Consider the following 20,213-nt stretch of genomic DNA (forward strand, 5'->3'; position numbering starts at 1 on the left):
AAGCTTTTGCACAGCAAAGGAAACCATAAACAAGACCAAAAGACAACCATCAGAATGGGAGAAAATATTTGCAAATGAAGCAACTGACAAAGGATTAATCTCCAAGATTTACAAGCAGCTCATGCAGCTCAATAACAAAAAAACGAACAACCCAATCCAAAAATGGGCAGAAGACCTAAATAGACATTTCTCCAAAGAAGATATACAGATGGCCTACAGACACATGAAAGAATGCTCAACATCATTAATCATTAGAGAAATGCAAATCAAAACTACAATGAGATATCATCTCACACCAGTCAGAATGGCCATCATCAAAAAATCTAGAAACAATAAATGCTGGAGAGGGTGTGGAGGAAAGGGAACACTCTTGCACTGTTGGTGGGAATGTAAATTGATACAGCCACTATGGAGAACAGTATGGAGGTTCCTTAAAAATCTACAAATAGAACTACCATATGACCCAGCAATCCCACTACTGGGCATATACCCTGAGAAAACCATAGGTCAAAAAGAGTCATGTACCAAAATGTTCATTGCGGCTCTATTTACAATAGCCAGGACATGGAAGCAACCTAAATGTCCATCGACAGATGAATGGATAAAGAAGATGTGGCACATATATACAATGGAATATTACTCAGCCATAAAAAGAAATGAAATGGAGGTATTTGTAATGAGGTGGATGGAGTTAGAGTCTGTCATACAGAGTGAAGTAAGTCAGAAAGAGAAAAACAAATACAGTATGCTAACACATATATACGGAATCTAAGGAAAAAAAAAAAAAAAAGGCCATGAAGAACCTAGTGGCAAGACGGGAATAAAGACACAGACCTACTAGAGAATGGACTTGAGGATATGGGGAGGGGGTGGGGTGAGATGTGACAGGGTAAGAGAGTGTCATGGACATATATACACTACCAAATGTAAAATAGATAGCTAGTGGGAAGCAGCCGCATAGCACAGGGAGATCAGCTCGGTGCTTTGTGACCACCTAGAGGGGTGGGATGGGGAGGGTGGGAGGGAGGGAGATGCAAGAGGGAAGAGAAATGGGAACATATTGTATATGTATAACTGATTCACTTTGTTATAAAGCAGAAGCTAACACACCATTGTAAGGCAATTATACTTCAATAAAGATGTTTAAAAAAAAAAAAAAAAAGAAAACACACCAGTGCAGTGGCTGGTATGTAACAGGTGGGCAACATATGGTCACTACTGCTGCAATGAGTAATGATACTACTCTGAATAATAAAAATCATGATTTTCAAAGCAAAAAAAACCAACAAAACAAACAAAAACTCAAATACAAACAGACTCAAAATGGATCACAGACGTAAGTATACTAAAAAGATATGCCACAGATTGGGAGAAAATATTTACAAAACACATGGCTGATAAAAGACATGTATCTTAACTATACAAAAAAAATCCTTAAAACTTCACAATAAAAAAACCAAACAACCCAATTAGGAATAGGGCAAAAGATCTGAAGAGACACTTCACCAAAGATGCACTGAAGGCAAAATAAGTATATGAGAAGATACTCAACATCGTATGTCATTCAGGAATTGCAAATTAAAGCAATGAGATATCACTACATACCTAACAGAATGGCCAAAATCCAGAGCACTGACAACACCAAATGCTGATGAGCTTGTGGAGCAATAGGAACTCTCATTTACTGTTGATGGAATGCAAAACAGTGCAGCCACTTTGGAAGACAGTTGGCAATTTCTTACAAAGGTAAACGTAGTCTGACCATATGATCCAGCAATCATGCTCCTAGATATTTATTTACCCAAATGAGTTTGAAAACTTTTGTGTATGCAAAAACCTTCACACAAATGTTTATCGCAGCTTTGTCCATTGTAATTGCCAAAAATTGGAAGCAACCAAGATGTCCTTCAACAGGTGTGTGGATAAACAAATTGTGGCACACTCAGACAATGGAATATTATTCAATGTTAAAAAGAAATGAGCTATCAAGCCACTAATAGGACATGGCATAACCTTAAATGCCCACTGCAAAGTAACAGAAGCCAATATGAAAAGGCTACAAAACATACTGATTCCAACTATATACCATTCTAGGGACGGCAAAACTACAGAAACAGTAAATAGATCAGTAGTTGCGAGAGGTATGAAACAGAGGAAATGATGAGGGAAGTTTTAGGACAGTGAAACTATTCCATATGATACTGTAACAGTGGATACGTGAAATTATGCATTTGGCAAAATCCACAGAATGTACAACACTGTGAGTGACCCCAATGTAAACTACAGGCTTTGGTTAATAATAAGATAGCAATATTGGTTCATCAATTATAACAAATGTGTCAAACCAATGCAAGGTATTAATAATAGGGCAACCTGGGGAAGGGGGAAAGGAAGTATATGGGAACTCTCTGTGCTTTCTGCTCAATTTTTCTGTAAGCCTAAAGCTGCTCTATAAAAAAATATAAACAAAGCACTACAGTAACAGCAGAAGTAAAAGCATGGAGGTTAGTGGGCATCTATCTGGAGAAAACTATAATTCAAAAAGATACATGCACTCCAATATTCATTGCAGCACTATTTACAATAGCCAAGACATGGAAACGACCTAAATGTCCATCAACAGATGAATGGATAAAGAAGATGTGGTACCTATACAGAGCAGAATATTAGCCATAAAAAATAATGAAATAATGCCATTTGCAGCAACATGGATGGACCTGGAGATTATAATACTAAGTCAGTCAGAAAGAGACAGATAAATATATGATATTGCATATATGTGAAATCTAAAATATGACGCAAATGAACTTATCTACAAACAGAAGCAGACTCACAGACACAGAGAACAGACTTGTGGTTGCCAAGGGGGAGGCATGGTGGGGGAAGGATGGATTGGGAGTTTGGGATTAGCAGATGCAAACTATTATATATAGGATGGATAAACAGCAAGGTCCTACTGTGTAGCACAGGGAACTATATTCAATATCCTGTGATAAACCATAATGGAAAAGAATATGAAAAAGAATGTGTATGTGTATAACTTAATCATACATTTGCCATACAGTAGAAATTAACGTATCGTAAATCAACTACACTTCAGTAAAATGAATTTTTTCAAAAGCACAGAGGTTAGGATGCATAGCAGGTAGGGAATGACGATCAGCTGTTGCTCTTCTGATGTGTTTAACAGTCACTCTGGTGACACTGCGGAAAATGGATTTGGTGCAGGTGAGACAAAGCAGGCCCATTAGGAAATGACTAAAACAATCTAAACAAGAAATGATAAAGGCCAAAACATTCCTCCCAGTGGTGGTAGGAATGGACAATGCGTTTCGCATCTTTTAGAAACTGAGTGGATGGGGGCACCATTAGCTAAGGTGGACAAGGAAGATGGACGAGCAAGCCTGAGGTTTTGGTTATGCTATACTTAAGGGAATACTTACAGGCAGTCAAAGGAGAAAGGTCTAACAGGCAATTTGACATGGATGTGAAGCTTGGGGAGAAGTCAGAGCAACGAGTCAGCATATGGCAATACTTAAAAACATCAATGGATGAGATCACCAAAGAAAGCATGTATGACACTAAAAGCAGTTGGCCCAGGACCACAGAAAACATCAGTTTTTACAGGGAAGCAGAACAAGAGTAGCTGTCAAAGAAAGAAACGATCCGAGGTAGGAGGAAGACAGAATGGAATTATGAAAGCCAAGTGCATTTGTCAGGTTGAAACATTGCTAAACCTTTGTCTCCATGGTGGCAAGCCCACACACAATGCTGAAAAGTGAAAATCCAAGACTTATCCATAAAGCACGTTATTTAGGGATATGGAAGTAAATGCCAAGAAATCAGCTAAGACCTAAAAGTGGTTGCCCTGGGGGAATAGTTGGGGCGGGGGGAATGGGAGGTGAGGGGTTTGGACCTATTAGTTTTTCTGAAAGAGTCTTTTATACTAGGTACAAACAAACCCCAAACACTTAAGTACAAAGGAGAAGAGACTAGGATAGGTGGTACATTATGTGTGAAAGTTCTGGGGTTTAATTAGTCACAAATATATGATCCAGGAGATACAGCTACCCAGCAAGTCATTATAAGCTGCATTTACTAGAAGTACAATATCCCCATCCAAACAACAGACTGAACTTCTTACATCACATCAGGAACACAGCATTCGCTTCTGGGTACCATGTTTTAAGAGGGTCTAAATCCCAGCAATTCTTCCCTCATGTCTCTCACACTCATCCTTTTTATCCTGGAGGCCCTACCTTGATTCAGGCTCTTAACACTTCACACCTAGGTCAAACCAAGAGTATCCCAACTGGTCCTTTTGGCTCCAAGCTACCCTACATCTTGTATGCAAATTAATTTTCTGAAAATCTATTTGGTTCCCATCACTCCCCTTCTCAAAAATCTTTCAGTTTCCTATTATTTGGTTATTTTGCAGGACATTTAAGATCTTTTACAAGTGGATCCCACACTAACTCTTCACCCCAATGTCCTGCTGCTTTCCAAAATGAACTGTCAGCCCCAGTGAGTCTGGTACACTCGTGGTTCCCTGCACACACGCCTCTTACCTCACCTCTACCTCTGTGCTCTAGTTCCTGGGTCCTCGCTCCCATTACTCTTTGAACCTGCTCTTCTCTGCTTATATGGGCACCATTTATATGTTAGTCAAGCTCCACGCTTCCTCTTGGGCTTTCCCTAGTCCCTTTTACTGCAGGGACATCTCTGTCCTCTGGACTCCCATATCACTCCCTATGGTGTCAACTGTTTCACAATTACCATATAGATTAATAGAACGACTTTGCACTATCAATTAACTTTTCAAAATACCTTTTATAAGTATCAATCTTATACGCCACAAGCTGAAGATGGCCAACAATACTGGTCATCTCATGATAGTCCCCAAGCATGTAGCTATACTTTTAAAGACAGCAAAAACCAAAACATCATCCACTCCTCTAAGAACAGTGACCTTTGCCCCTCTGTGCCCTCCTAGCATTCTGCACGTGTCTCCACTCCAGCACACACCATAGCATATGGATTTTATTAGTCCAAATCCCCCACCTCCACCTCACTACCCGGGTGTTACATGGAGGCAGGGATCTGTGGTGGAAGAGATACACAATCAATCTTTGATGAATTGAATCACTCACCCCACTGGCAGTTCTGATGGGTTTTGCCTTTAACTTGGGGACCAAGACCTTTCGATACTGAGGTGGGACTGCAGCAATGATATCCACCAGGCGGGGCTGTGCGGAAAGGCCATATTTGGCAGCTGTCCTGGTTTTCACCCTGAAAGTAAAGCATCTAGCATTATCAAGATCACAATATTTCAAGGACAAGCTACCAAAACGATAACCTATAAATAACACCATCAACTCCCATCACTCCCGTATCCCTTCAGCAGATGACAACAGTGGTTTTAACATTTGCAACTATCAGGGAACTAGAACAAAATTCATGACTTCTTGTTCTCCAGAGTACCAGAAAGAAAACCAGATGACTACGGGGCGGGGGGTGGCCCAGGACAGTGATACAGTGTAGGTCTCGTTCAAAGTAGCGCTCCAGCTTCGAAGGATTCTACCCTTTTCTCAGCTTCCACGCTACTACATTTGGGATCACGTTAATTCTGTTGTGGGGGACTGTTCAGTACACTGCAGGATGTTTGGCAGCATCCTTGGCCTCTACCCACTGGCACCTCTTCCCGTTGTAACAACCAAAACTGTCTCCAGACATTGCCAAATGACTTGGGGGCGGGGATGGTCTTGCCTGGTTGCAAAGCACTGCCTCAGGCCAACAAAACAAAACAAAACAATTTAAAGCAAAGCTATGCAGAACCAAATAGGAAATAAAGTAGATATATTTTTAAAGCTTTAAAAGTTTTAAAACTTTTTCTAATACAAAATATTATATAAAGAACAATAAAACATATAAATATACTCTAACAATTATAAAACAATCACTCTTGTAACCACATTCCAAGAAAGAGAATATGATCAGCACTTCAGAAGACCCGTTTGCCCCTTCCTGACCATAACCCTATCCCTAACCCCTGGAAGTAACCTTTATTCCAACTAATAATTCCTCGCTTTCCTCTATAATTTAGCAATTTTTCTTTTCTTTGTGGCTGCTAACCAAATCCTAATAGTCACTTTATCTTCTCACTTTAATCCATCTAGAAATATTATGGGGTGTTCAAATCATTTCAACAAATGGTTACTGAGTACCTGATAGGTACAAGAGACTACCTAAGTACTTGGTACGTCAGGAGGTGTAAGGCATAGCTGTTTCGTGCTCTATGTTCGCATGTTTGCAGACAGGCATGCACAAAAATAAATCTACAAGTAATAAAAACATACGTATCAATAATAAAACACACACACAACAATGAGTGATTCCAGAGCTAAAGAGAGGAACTCAATGTGTGCTGGGGAGATATTGAAAGAAAATGGGCACAGAAAAAAGTAGACTTCAGACAGGCAATAAAGACACAGAGATGACACTGAGAGCCAACAGGCTGGCTTACGTGAAGATGCAAAAACAGGATAGTACAGATTTTAAGAAATATGAGTAGACCAACTTAACAGAAAGCGGAAGGTTTTCAATATGAAGATACAGAAGTTTAAAAAGTTGGAAAAGTAAGTTGAAGCCACACCGAGAGGCCTTACATAATGGGCTGAGGAATCTGCGTTTAATTCCACAAGCACTGGGAACGTGCTGAAAGTTCCTGCACAGGGAAATGACGAAGGAAAATTAATCCAGCAAGACAGTAAAAAGGACTGAAAGCATAAACTACTGCAGGAGTCTAGACTTAAGTTTAAAAAGGAATGGAAGAGGAAGTTGGTGGTGAACATGAAAGAGAGTTATAATGAAGAAGCAGTAGGCAAAATTTTGATCTAAGTGGACCTAAGGGAAAAGATTCAAAGATGACACTAGAGTTTCAAACCTGGGTGAAGGTTAAAACAATTAGGCAAAGAGGACATCTGAGTAGGGGCTGGTTTTAAAGAAGATGCTAGCTTTAGCTTTAGATGTGCTAAATTAAAGAGAATGACATAAATATACAAGAAGTAGAAATGTTCATGAGAAACAAAAGATTTGTATAATTAGAGATATAGCCAAGAAAGATGGGGAAAAAAAAAACACTGCTAAACACATGGTAGAAAAACCAATAAAATATGTCTTCATGGTAAAAAAGAATAGTTACTAATTCATTCTTTAGCAAATGTTATCAAGCACAACGTTCCAAGGAAGGGATACAACATTGTAGTATCTCAAGTAACAGAAGACAGGGTCTAAAAAAATGTCATGTGCGTAGTGACTAGACCATTGACGACCTGGGGATGGGGGGAGAACCCTTTCACTAGAGCAGATCTATATCACAAATATATAGTAAATAAATAGATGCAGAGAGGAAAGACCACTCTTATTTGAGGCTGTAGCAAAGTCAAAGATGAACATGGTTGTGGAGAGGAAGCGGATGAATGTGTCCAGGAGGTTCTAAAGTAGGGAAAGGCTGGATTGGATCCAAGGCCCCAAAGAGAGGGCTTCCCTGGAAGAGAGCTACCACCTTTCTGAGACGACAGGGAAGAGAGGAAGGATGTGAAGTGAGAGTGCACAGCAGGACAGCGCCTGGGCTCTGGAGACAGATGACCTGATGCTAAATCCCAGCTCTGCCAATCACCAGTTATTTACTCCTGAACAAATTATTTAACCTTTCTCTGTCTCAGAGGACCCATCTGTCAAATGAGGTAAATACCTACCTCATATAGTGTTTGAGAGGATCAGCTGAGCCAATACATATAACGTACTACTAACAGTGACCAGAATACCGTAAGCGCCCAAGAAATGTTAGAAACTACTAGTATTATAAGGCTATAAGGCAATTTTGCCATAAATAATCGATAGGGCAGGGCAGAAAGCTAAATTCTCAACTAAAACATGAAACATGAGATAGAACCAGTAGTATTTTATAATTTCATAAAAGATATCTACTACCCAAGAACAAGATTACCTTCTTTTTTATAGGTCCACTTACTTATTTAGATCGATGTCTTTCCCCTGTTCGTGGGCTTCAATTAGTTGTTTAATAACATCTCCTATGGTCAGCATCATCAGCTCAGCAGGGCTGAGATCTCCTGAAAAGATAATATTTGACACTAAAAAAATCATATTATTCAGTAAAGGTTTTTGTATTTATTAGGAGTTTTCCTTCCAAAATCATTCCAATCATGTCAAAATGATAGCTCAAGTACACAAGACACTACTGTTTACAATTTGATCATATATTTTATATCTTTAATTTTAAAACAAACCTGGCTTCACCTATATATGGGAAGAGTTCACTTTAGAAGCATATACACCTAAAGAAGGACAGATGCAGGAAAGAGTAGAGACAAACATGAGGAAAAAGAACCTAATCACACAGGAAAGGACCAAAGTAGTTAAAGCAGCTTCCCTTTATCTCCAGATTGGTAATTACATTTAGATGCATTATTTCATCTGATTCTCAGAACACAGTGAGGTGGATGGAACAAGAATATTTGCCTGTCCCATAAAAATGCTACCAAGGGGTGAAGTTGAAACTCAAACCCAGGTATCCACAGAAGTAATGTTAATACTATTTTGAAATACAAAGCAATGTAGTACTATTTTGAAATACAAAGACATGGGTCTGTATGTGCCTAGGGATCTTAACACATCTGTAAAATATAGTCTGTCCGCCATCGCAACATTCTCCTGGCAACTGAGGCTACCCTTCTCCTCTAAAACGCAACAGCAGAAGCTGACATGTTCTTACATGACCCCATCCCCCCAGTTAAAGTTGACTGGTTCAAGGATGGGCACCTATCCAGGTCGGGCCAATCTGAGCTCTTTTTCTCAAGGCAAAAGACACCAGTCCCTCTCCAGTGATAAAAAGCTGTGAGATTTCAGCTTGGGAGCTACTAGCAAGCCTGCCTCCTGCCTGCAGAGAAAGCTGGTGTGCAAAGATAATGATGTCATCAGAGAGAAACACAGATGAGAAAGCCCTGGCGCTCATGAAGCCCTTTCATTTACTTTATCTCATTTGAAACCTCACAACACTGGAAGGTAGGTATTGTTACCATATTTCACAGATGTGAAAAATTAAGGCCAGTTAAGACATAATTGTAAATGGCATAGTTAAGACTCAAATCCAGGTCTTTTCTCCGCAACTTACATGCTTTTTCCCACTGTACCAAGCCACGTCTAATTTAATGAGGTAAAGCTAACACATACAAAACAATTTGAGAGAAAAAGAAGTCCATCTATAATCAAAGGCTAAGTGCTTTCTAAACCATGTAACTCAGCCCTTCAGAGCTCTACAAAGGTGCCTGAGGGGCCATGTAACAGAGGTAGGGCTGGTGGTGATTAAGGTAAAGGAGGAAGGGGAGGGAGAGGGAGGCTCTCTATCTCCATTTCAACCAAAGCCGCTTGGCTTTCATCTATTTATATGCTGAAGTTCTGCATAAGAATTTATTTGGAGGGGGAAAAGGTGATTCGGGTGATAAAAATACAGGCAGACCTCAGAGATACTGCAGGTTCGGTTCCAGACCATCACAATAAATCAAATACTGCAGTAAAGCAAGTCACACGAATTTTTTTTGGTTTCCCAGTGCATATAAAAGCTATGTTTACACTGTACTGCAGTCTGTTAAGTGTGCAAGAGCATTATGCCTTAAAAAAAAAAAACCTTAATTAAAAAATACCTTATTGCTAAACAATGCTAACCATCATCTGAGCCTTCAGCAAATCATAATCTTTTTGCTGGTGGAGGGTCCTGCCTCGATGTTAGCTACCAAACTGATCAGGGTGGGTGGCTGCTGAAGGCTGGGTGGCCGTGGTGATTTCTTAAAATAAGACCACAGTGAAGTGTGCCTCATCCATTGACTCTTCCTTTCAGGAACGATTTCTCTGTAGCAGGCAATGCTGATTGACAGCACTGTACCCACAGAACTTTCAAAACTGGATTCAATCCTCTCAAACCCTACTGCTGCTGCATCAACTAAGTTTAATGTAATATTCTAAATTTTTTATTGTAGTTTCACCAATCTTCACAGCATCTTCACCGGGAGTAGATTCCATCTCAAAAAACCACTTTCTTTGCTCATCCGTAAGAAGCAACTCCTCATCCATTAGTTTCATCATGAGATTGCGGCAATTCAGTCCCAACTTCAGGCTCCACTTTCAATTCTAGTTCTCCTATTTCCACCACATCTGCAGCTACTTCCTCCAATCAAGTCTTAAACCCCTCAAAGTCATCCATGAGGGCTGGAATCAACTTCTTTTAAACTCCTATTAATGTTGATATTTTGACCTCTTCCCATGAATCACGAATGTTCTTAATGGCATCTAGAATGGTGAATCCTTTCCAAGTAGGTTTTCAATTGACTTTGCCCAGGTCCCTCAGAGGAATCACTATCTATGGCAGCTATAGCCTTACAAAATGTATTTCTTAAATAATAAGACTTGAGAGTCGAAATGACTCCTTGATCAGGCCGCACAATGGATGTTGTGTCAGCAGGCATGAAAGCAACATTAATCTTGTACGTCTCCATCAGAGCTCTTGGGTGACTAGGTACATTGACAAGGAGCAGTCATATTTTGAAAGCAATCTGCTCTCAACAGTGGGGTTAAAATATTCAGTAAACCATGTTGGAAACAGATGGGCTGCCATCCAGGCTTTGTTCCATTTAGAGAGCACAGGCAGAGTCGATTTAGCATAATTCAGAATGGTAAAGGAACATTGGCTTCAACTTAAAAGTCACCAGCTGCATTAGCCCCTAACAAGAGAGTCAGACTGTCCTCTGAGGCTTTGAAGCCAGGCACTGACTTCTCCCTAGTTATGAAAGTTCTAGATGGCATCTTCTTCCGATATAAGGCTGTTTGGTCTACACTGAAAATCTGCTGTTTAGTGCAGCCACCTTCACTAATTATCTTATCTTCACTAATTACCTTCTGGATAACTTGCTGCAGCTTCTCCATCAGCACCTGGGGCTTTGCCTTGCATTTTTATGCTATGGAGATGGCTTTTTTCCTTAAACATCATGAACCGACCCCTGCTAGCTTCAAACTTTTCTTCTGCAGCTTCCTCAACTCTCTCAGCCTTCAAAGAATTAAAGAGAGTTAGGGCCTTGCTCTGGATTGGGCTTTGGCTTAAGGAAATGCTGCGGCTGGTTGATCTTCTATGCAGGTTACTAAAACCTTCTCCATATCAGCAATAAGGCTGTTTTGCTTTCTTATCATTCATGTGTCCACTACAGTATCATTTTCAATTTCCTTCAAGAACTCTGTGTTCACAACTTGGCTGACTGGTGTAAGAGGCCTAGCATTCAGCCTATCTCAGTTTTCGACATGCCTTCCTCACTAAGCTTAATCATTTCTAGCTATTGATTTAAAGTGAGAGATGTACGGCTGTTCCTTTTACTTGAACCCTTAAAAGCCACTGTAGAGTTACTAATTGGCCTCACTTCAATATCGCTGTGTCTTAAGGAATAGGGAGGCCTGAGGGGAGGGAGAGATGGGGAAATGGTCAACAGGTAGAGCAGTCGGAACACACACAACATTTATCAATTAAGTTCATCATCTTATGTGGCAATTTCTGGGGCCCCAAAACAATTACAAGAGTAACATCAAAGATCACTGATCACCATAATAAACATGACAATAATGAAAAAGTTTGAAATATTGCAGGAATTACCAAAATGTGACAGAGACATGAAGTGAGCAAAAATGCTGTTGGAAAAATGGAACTGACAGACTTGCTCAAACGGGTTGCTACAAACCTTCAATTTGTAAAAATCACAGTATCTGCGAAGCGCACTAAAGCTAGGTGCAACAAACGAGGTATGCGTGAAGATATAGATTTTTAAAACACTTGTACAGCCCTTGAGTATATCAAGAATTAACCAGAGAAGTAAATTAGTAAGAAAAGGCTTCGTGGAGGAAATCACACAGGGATCTTTAAAGGGCAGGATTTGGACAAGCAAAACAGAGGGCAATCCAGACGGAACAATGTTAGGTATAGGAATTACCTATCATCTTTATGTGCAGGAGTACTGCCTAAATAGAATAGAGGCTTTTTGACAGGGTTCAGTAAGAACAAATTACAGAGTACACTGGCTACAAGGCAAAGGCATTTAAATAGGATGCAATACACAGTGGAGAATTATATGTTCTCAAGTTTGGGAGTAAAAAGATGAAAGTAGTGTTTAAAGAAAATAAGTACAGATTGATCCTTGAACACTGGCTTGAACTGCACAAGTCTACTTATATGCACATTTTTTCAAATAAATACAGTACCTGTATTTTTATTTTACAGATCCTTAAATTAACTAAGTGTGGGGAAAAGTTTGTGTTTGAGGATCTGAGTCCTGATTCTATCCAAACTGTTTCAGCTTCCTGCCCTTGGGTGAGTCATTTATCAATTCCTTTGTTTTTCAGGCAGAGATAGCAACACTCAGAATTTCAACTGTGCAGGGGTCAGTGCCCCCAACGCCCCCCCCCCCATTGTTCAAGGGTCAACTGTATACAAAATATACTAAAGAAAAAGAGGATACAAAAAAATGATTCAGAAGATGAAAAAAATACACATCCTCTGGATACTAAGTAAAAGGCTCTTGAAAGGCAACATTGTTAAAACAAAACAAAACAAAACAGATTTACAGTAAAAAACTTGGATGACAGACTCAGTCCCTAGCTTCCAAACCCTACTGGCTGTGTGATAATGGGAAGATGAATGGCTTCTGAGCTCCCATTTCCTTGTCTGCAGAATGAGGATAATCCATACATATCTTTCACAAGATTCAGTAAGAATCAACAAAAATAATGTATATATGAAAGCCAAAGTATTATTCAAGTATCAGTTCTTAATGAAGGTGGGTTAGGGGGATGGTGGCTAGAATGATGAGGAATAAACTATTTCAAGAAGCAATTTGTATAAGAAGTAACAGGACTTGGTGATAAATGAAGTCAAAAGTTTAAAGCTGGAGAGATGGAGGAGGAGCACGTTAGAGGGAGAAGATGATTAATCAATTAGGGGCATGTAGAATTTGATGCCACAAAGTAACTGAAGGTAACCTGGATACTTGGAGCAGCTGATGCCAAGAGGCACAGTGATTAAGGAACAGATTTTTTTTTTTAATTTTATGTTTTTGGGGTTCATAGAGACAGCCTGACAAACCAGTTCCACTTCCTAAATATAATTCTGGGCTAGGAAAGTTACTTAACTCTTTTAATCTCGGCTTCATTTGTGAAAAGGGGATGATATCAGCCTAAGAATTATTAACAAAGGCTCAATAAACGGTAGCCACAGTTATCATAACCACCATTATTATTAGACCGACTGCTCAATTGAGCTTACAGAGATAACACTAGAACCTGTGAGAAAATACTTGAAATTTGACTCCGTTCGGCTGAAAAACTAAAGATGGAATTGCTCCACGCTAACTCAGGAGGTAATACAAACGGGAATAACTGCCTAACTGACCCCCACAGAATCCAAGAATAATTCAGTGATTTTCTTTCTTTTTTAACTTAGAGCTTTAAAACAATCTCAGATAAAAAAGCACGTGAAATGTGTAGTAAAACGAAACTTAGCAAATTAAGAGTCCGAGAACGTGTTAAATCCACCGACCACGTTAACTTCTTGAAGGGCATACCCTGGACTAGAGCTGTTGTCCCTTATGCAAAACACACCAAGTGACTGCCAAAAAGGAAGAATAAGGATAGGTTGGTTCAAAAAGCACAACAGGTGAAACGAGAAAGCAGGGGGCTGGAGGCCACAGACGGACCACAGGTGGTTGGGGAGACTGGATCAGGTAGCGGATTCCCGCGGGAAAAACTGGCTTCAGCATCTGAGGGCCCGGGTTTCGCCCCTTCCCTACCACCGCCCCGTTCCCCCTCTCTTTCGCACCTTTCCGCTTCTGCCTCATCTCTCCTCTCTCGTAGCAGCAGCCACCCCAGACAATGTAGCGCTGCCCACTCGGACCGCTGGGAAAATTGACAGCCACAAAGCAACCCTGTCCTGTCGTAAAACGACGATCAATATATCGTAAAGCTGTTCCCAGAAGACAGCGCGCGCAAAGGGTCCGCTCCGCATCCCAGCAGCTGCTCGCGGAGCTCCGGGAGGCGGGGCAAAGTTGCGGCCCGGGCGAAACAGGCCGGAGTCTAAGGGCTGTAGGGTCACCAGGTCCGAACGCAAGGGCAGCTTAAGCATTAGAAACCGCGACCTGGGCAGCACAGCGACAGGACAGAGCTTATGGACAGAGGCTGTGCCAGAAAACCTAGATAAGAGGGCGGATGTTGTGGGCGGTCTCTAAATAAAGGTGGAGGAGCCCAGGGTGCGTTGCGTCCAGGGTGGCTGGGCGGGAACGTGAGTGGGGATCGCGGGAAACTAGATTCAGAGCCTGGAAGAGACCATGCAGGAATCAAGCAACGATCTGAGGTTCAGGCTCTGACGCCAGTGGATCCCCCTGGTCTCGGATGAATGGCGCGTTATCAGTAACCATCATGAAAGCTCTGGAGGTCTCTCCAGAAAAACGCACACACGCACAAAGTTTTGTAGTGTTTGGAGGCAGGACTTGGAATCATGTTTTCCTGAAACCCGTCCATGATCTCCTTTGTTCATGGACCAGAAATTAAGAACGCCTCTCGTTAACAAAGACAGGAATCTGTGTTGTTTCCAGTTCCTTACTTTCCACTAGAACTGAGGTACCTCCAAGTCTTTGACCTCACCATGACACTGAAACTGTCCTGGTCTTTTGTGACTGCCCAGCAGGACAAATTCAGTAGCATTTATGTGTCCTTATTGTCATCCTAGTACCAAGTGACATAAGTTAGATACCTAGGAAGTCTTTTATGATAGGACCCTCCACACTCTGAGTTTTTCTTCTGCTTTTTCTCAATCCTGCTGTATATCATCTCAAAATATTGGTGTACCACAGGGGTCACTTCTCAGCCTTGTCTTCCCCAACGTGATCCCCAGAGTACCAGAGCTTTTAAACACCATCTGTCTGCTCCCATTTTATATCCAGCTCCAACTTCCTCCCTATTTGACATCTTGTTAGATCTGCATGTCTGATATGTATCAGAAACTTAACATGTCCCAAAAGGAACTCTGCTTTTACTTCAGTTCTGCTCTTTCCCCAATCTTCCTTAATTGAAGACACCATCCTCTACCTCATCACTCTTTTACCTCACACAAGAGAAAGAGATGAGTAGTACATTTGTAGATTTTAACTTATAATTGGAAATGTGATATTTGAGCTAATATTTGATACGCAGATATCTGGGGGAAGAGTATTTCAGACAGAGGGAACACTTAGAGCAACGGTCCTAGGGAGAGAGGATGCCTGGTGTATTCAAGGAAAGTAAGGAGGCCGCTGTCAGTTGAGCAGTGAACCAGGGGAAGTGTAATAGAGGTCAGAGAAGTGACGGGGTGCCATGGGGGACACTGCAGCTCATGTAAGACCTTGTAGGCCCAGTGTAAAGCCTTTGCCTTTTACTCTAAGTCACGTGAGGAGCGATTGGAGAGTTTTTAGCAGAGATATAATCTGATTTATAATTTAAAATACCTCTATTTGCTGTGTTGAGAATGGACTGTAGTGAGGAAGGGTAGAAGCAGGGAGATCAGTTAGGTGGCTGTTATCATACCTATGCCAGGGATTCCCAGACTTTGATGCACATGAGAATCACCTGGAGAGAAGTGAAAAATCCTGGTGCCCAGGTTACATCCCATACCAATTAAATCAAAATCTCAAGGGGGTGGCAGCCAGGCACTAGTATTTTTTAAGATCCTTGGGTGATTTCAAAATGCAGCAAAGTTTGGGAACCACTGAATGAGGCCAGGGATGATTATGACTTGAATCAGGGTAGTAAGCAGTGGAGGCAGTGAGACGCGAGACATGTTCTGATTCTGAATACGCTTGGAAGATTTCAACAAGACTTCCCGACAGCCAGATGTGGTATGTGGGAGAAAGACAGGCATCAACATCAGGGGTGACACGGAAGCTTTTGGACTGAGGGACTGGAACCGTGTAGTTGCCCTGAGCTGAAATGGGGAAGATCGTAGGTGGAGTGGAGTTTGGGGGGCGGAGTGTGGGGGGCTTAACTTGGATGCATTGGGTTTGGGATGCCTAGTGAGCAGTAAGACACAAAAAACATTGGGGCTGGAGATACTCAACTGAGAGTTGTGGGCATATAGGTGATATTTAAAGCCATGAAACAGGGTGAACGTGGAAAAGAAAGAGAAGAGACCAAAGATTAAGCTTTAAGACCTTCTTTTCTAGTTTACTCCTCTATTATCAGCAGGAAAGAGGAGTAACTAGAAAAGAAGGCTGAGGAGGTGCCTCCAGGGAGGTTGGGAAGAAAACTAGGCAAGTGTGGTTCCTGGAAGCCGAGTGGAAAAAGTGTGTTAAGGAGGAGGGAGTGATCCACTGAGTAAAATGCGGCTGATGGGTCAAGAGGAGGGTTGAAAATTAACTAGGGTCACTGGGGACTTTGACAAGAACAGTTTCACAGAATGGTAGAAGTGAAGGCTTGACTGGAGTGGGTTGATGATTGAAAGGAGAGAGATTTGAGACAGTAAGTTTAGACACAACTCTTGAGGGGGTTTGCCATAAAATACAGATAAATGCGACAGTAGCTGGCAGGGAAACCGGGGTCAGAGGGAGTGTCTGTTCAAATGGAATAAATAACAGCATGTCTGTGTGCCGATGGGAATAATCCAGTGGAGAGTGAAAATTTGATGACCGAAGAGGGGAAAGTACTCTACCTCGTCCTGCAGTTGGAGAGACCGGGTGGGATCTGGTGCACGAGAGAAGGGATTAGCTTTTGATGGGCACATGCGTAGGTAGTTCATCTGTTTACAGGCTGGAAGGTGGAGCAGGTGAGGCAGATCCTGAGAGGTGGTTGGTGTGATGGTGGGGCTCTGTGGAAGTTCTCTTTCAATTGCGTCAGTGGTTCCAGTGAGTTCAGTGAAAATTCAGCCTGGTAGTTTGCCCAAACTTCTAACCAAGCATTCAGGACCTAGCATTCAGATGTCCAACAGCAGGTGTCAAGGACCCAGGCAGCTTTAAAAAGGACCAAAATTAATTTCAGTTATTAGGTACTTTAGTAGCACCTCTGATTAAGAATAGTTACCTGTTGAAGCAGAGAAACAGCCAGTAGAGGGAGAGCTAAGCACATATGTCATGAATATAAGGTATGATTTTGCCCAGAGATAAGTAGAAGATCCAACACTAACCATGTTATTCACGCTGATTTTCTTTGTTTTGAACTTTATATTGGTATTTCTATGGTTTTCTTATGGATAAGGCACCCATCTTGCTAAAAGTTCAAAGCAATTTTTAAGACCACATTCTTTTTGACCTTTTTGCTTTCTGAATCCCCACTTTGGGCTAAAAACATACCTACAGTTACCGAGGGTTATCCTAGTAATGACTGACTGTCTTTGAAGGTCAAACACTACCTGAAGCTGCAGGTTAAAAAACATATTTTCCCCCTGTACTTGATGTGATTGTTTGGGTTGTCAGATACAGCAATGTGGAGTAGGTTATGCTTTCTTTTCCTGGACAGCATTTTAAAAATACTTGTTTTTCTGTTTTGTTTTTAAAATATGGATGTAAAATTTAAGTTCCAGAAAGAGTTATTTAAAACTATATGACACTCATTTCTACAATCAAACAATCCAATGTTGTTTGAGTTTTGGTAAATTTCAAGATTGTGTATCAAGAATCAGTTTATCTTCATCATCTCATATTATCCATCTCTCCCAGTTGTCTTGTATTTGGCGGGGGGTGGGGGAGGGGAAACGAGTGCTTTGTCTCTCTTGGGATGGGGGCATTTTTTCCTCTCTTGCTCATGTAAGTCAGATCCATCTGAATAATTCTCATCCTCAAAGAAAGAATGCTGCAGGATGGATCCTGCAATCTATTTGGAAGGGAAAAATGACTAACCTGTAGGGATAGGGCAGAGAAGAAAGAATATAAGAGCCCCAGTTCACATACAATTTAAGTTTAAATGAAAGAGGCAAATAGCGTGAATCAATTTCTGAGGGAGGAAGTCATCATAAATAGCCCTCTGATGACAAATTAGTTTCACTTCTGCTTATTTGTAAATGTGGCTTTGTGACTGTGGCTACAAAGGGCTCTATACCCCGGCTGGTTCCACATACTGAGACCAAGGCAAAGAAGCTGCCACTGTCTTCTTTTTGGAATTCTGGAGCTGAAGCAGAAAAAGTGACATCTGGTAAGTTGTTTCTCTTATGCAATTTATGCTGTAACTTATGGTTGATTAAAAAATTAGCTTTAGATTTATAGAAGAATTGAGACGATAGTACAGAGAGTTCCCATAGAACCCACAACCAGTTTCCCCTCTTATCTTACATTAGTATGATGCACTTATTATAATTAATGAACCAACATTTATAATACTATTATTAACTAAAGGCTATCTTTATTCAGATTTTCTTAGCTGTTACCTAATGTCCTTTTTCTGTTTTAGGATCCTATCCAAGACACCATATGACATTTAGTTGTCATGTCTCCTTAGGCTCCTCTTGGCTGTGACCTTGTTTTTGATGACCTTGACAGTTTTGAGGAGTCCTGGTCAGACATTCTGTAGGGCTCACCTCTATTGAGAGTTGTCCTTTTTTTCTCAGGATTAGACTGGAGTTATGGGTTTAGGGAGGAAGATTACAGAGTTAAAAGTCTCATTAACTTTGGCAAGCTTGAGGAAGCAATATGAGAGGATTCAAGTTCATTTCCTTAGAATCCAATAAAGTACGTAATGAAAATATCTGCTTAATTTACTGACCTGTTCGCCTGGGGGAGAAGGAGGCGTGTCATCCCAATGCCTTCTCTACTGTATCTGCCTCCCATGGCTGTGCTTCTAATGTTGCACACGTTAGTTGATGCATTAATGCTCAAAACAGAACTCTTTTCCTTTGGGGGTCTGAAGGCCCTTGTTTCACTTTTGCCTCTAAGCTAACGTATTTAAATTGTTCCTTTGGAATGTACTAGTTTGGAAGAGCAGTGCAATGTCCAATAAAGTGGTTAGGAAATTTTGCCAGCACCAAAGGTATTTAAGATTTAAAAACAGAAAGGAGATAAATCCTAAATGTCATCAACATTCCATCGTTTTATTAAGAATCTCCTCCTTGCCCTTATTTTTCATTCTTCAGCTACCTCCCTGTGAGAAGGGGACGAGACTCTACCAAGTGCATAGAACCTTCAAGGTGACTGGTCAATGGGGACAAGAATGGGGGTGTCAGTTTATCAGTTAAGGTGGCATCTGTTCCACCCAAAATAAATAGACTTTGCCCTGGTAAATATTAGTACTGATTTCTTGTTTAACTGTCTTCACCAAATATTCTGAAAGACAATAACATTTGTACAGATGCATGAGTGTCTGTAGACCAACTATGCATGCAATGTCACATTGAGCCCCCACAATGAACTCCAGACATAAGTATTTTTAATTCTCATTTTATACGTGGATAAACTGAGGCTCAGAGAGATTAAGTGATTTGTTCAGTGTTACATTGAAATGCCAGAGCAGGATCTCCAAATCCAGGCATTCTAACTCCAAAACCTGAGTACTTCCCACTACACCACTCCCAGTCTGGAATATAAGCTCTGGGTATGGGCACACCTTGCCCATTTTCTTCCCTGATGTGTCCCCAGCACCTGTAACAGTGCCTGGCACACAGTCGACACCCAACAGATATTTATTGAACGAATGAATATAATTCCTGCCATTATTAATGACACGCTTCATTCATTCAACAAATATTTATTCAGTGTTTACTAAGCACTGAGCACTTCCCACATTTGTTAAAAGTAGGGAATAAACCAATATTAATGATCAAAATGCCCCTTCAAGGAACTTTGCTAATTGAAGCATTTTAATTTTTTCCTATCAGTGTTATCTTGGGGTGGTGGGTAAGGGACAGAAATGAAAGGAAAACAAGAATCGTGTCGGGAGGGGTTAATGGGAAGCAAGGGAAGGTGGGATGAGATTCTGACTAAAGGAGGAGAAGAAACCTGGACGCTTGTCATTCTTAATAAACACATGCAGTTTGCCTCGGACACGGACTGAAGGCAGTGAAGTGTACTACTCGTCCCCCACCTCACCACACACGTACGCACGCACACACACACATACACACCCCGCACACAGTCTGGCTTGTTTTCTTCTGA

At 41.0% G+C, this 20,213-nt stretch overlaps 2 protein-coding genes across 2 annotated transcripts in view; one reads left to right on the top strand and one right to left on the bottom strand.

Moving 5' to 3' along the window:
* The window catches only part of ELP3 (elongator acetyltransferase complex subunit 3), a 119,718-nt gene extending 105,681 nt beyond the window's left edge, over nt 1-14,037 (bottom strand). Inside the window, exons 1-3 of the mRNA XM_059926834.1 lie at nt 13,928-14,037; nt 8,033-8,132; nt 5,151-5,289 (exon numbers count right to left, since the gene is read on the bottom strand). Of these exons, the coding sequence (XP_059782817.1) occupies nt 5,151-5,289; nt 8,033-8,132; nt 13,928-13,946 (258 nt within the window). The 5' untranslated portion in view covers nt 13,947-14,037. The remainder of the gene's footprint in view (nt 1-5,150; nt 5,290-8,032; nt 8,133-13,927) is intronic.
* A 4,167-nt stretch (nt 14,038-18,204) lies between these two features.
* The window catches only part of NUGGC (nuclear GTPase, germinal center associated), a 47,532-nt gene continuing 45,523 nt past the window's right edge, over nt 18,205-20,213 (top strand). The window contains exon 1 of the mRNA XM_059926220.1: nt 18,205-18,261. The gene's annotated coding sequence lies outside the window, so the exon portion shown is untranslated. The remainder of the gene's footprint in view (nt 18,262-20,213) is intronic.

Source organism: Balaenoptera ricei, chromosome 6, assembly GCF_028023285.1.
Source record: "Balaenoptera ricei isolate mBalRic1 chromosome 6, mBalRic1.hap2, whole genome shotgun sequence".
In the NCBI taxonomy this organism is placed as follows: Eukaryota; Metazoa; Chordata; class Mammalia; order Artiodactyla; family Balaenopteridae; genus Balaenoptera; species Balaenoptera ricei.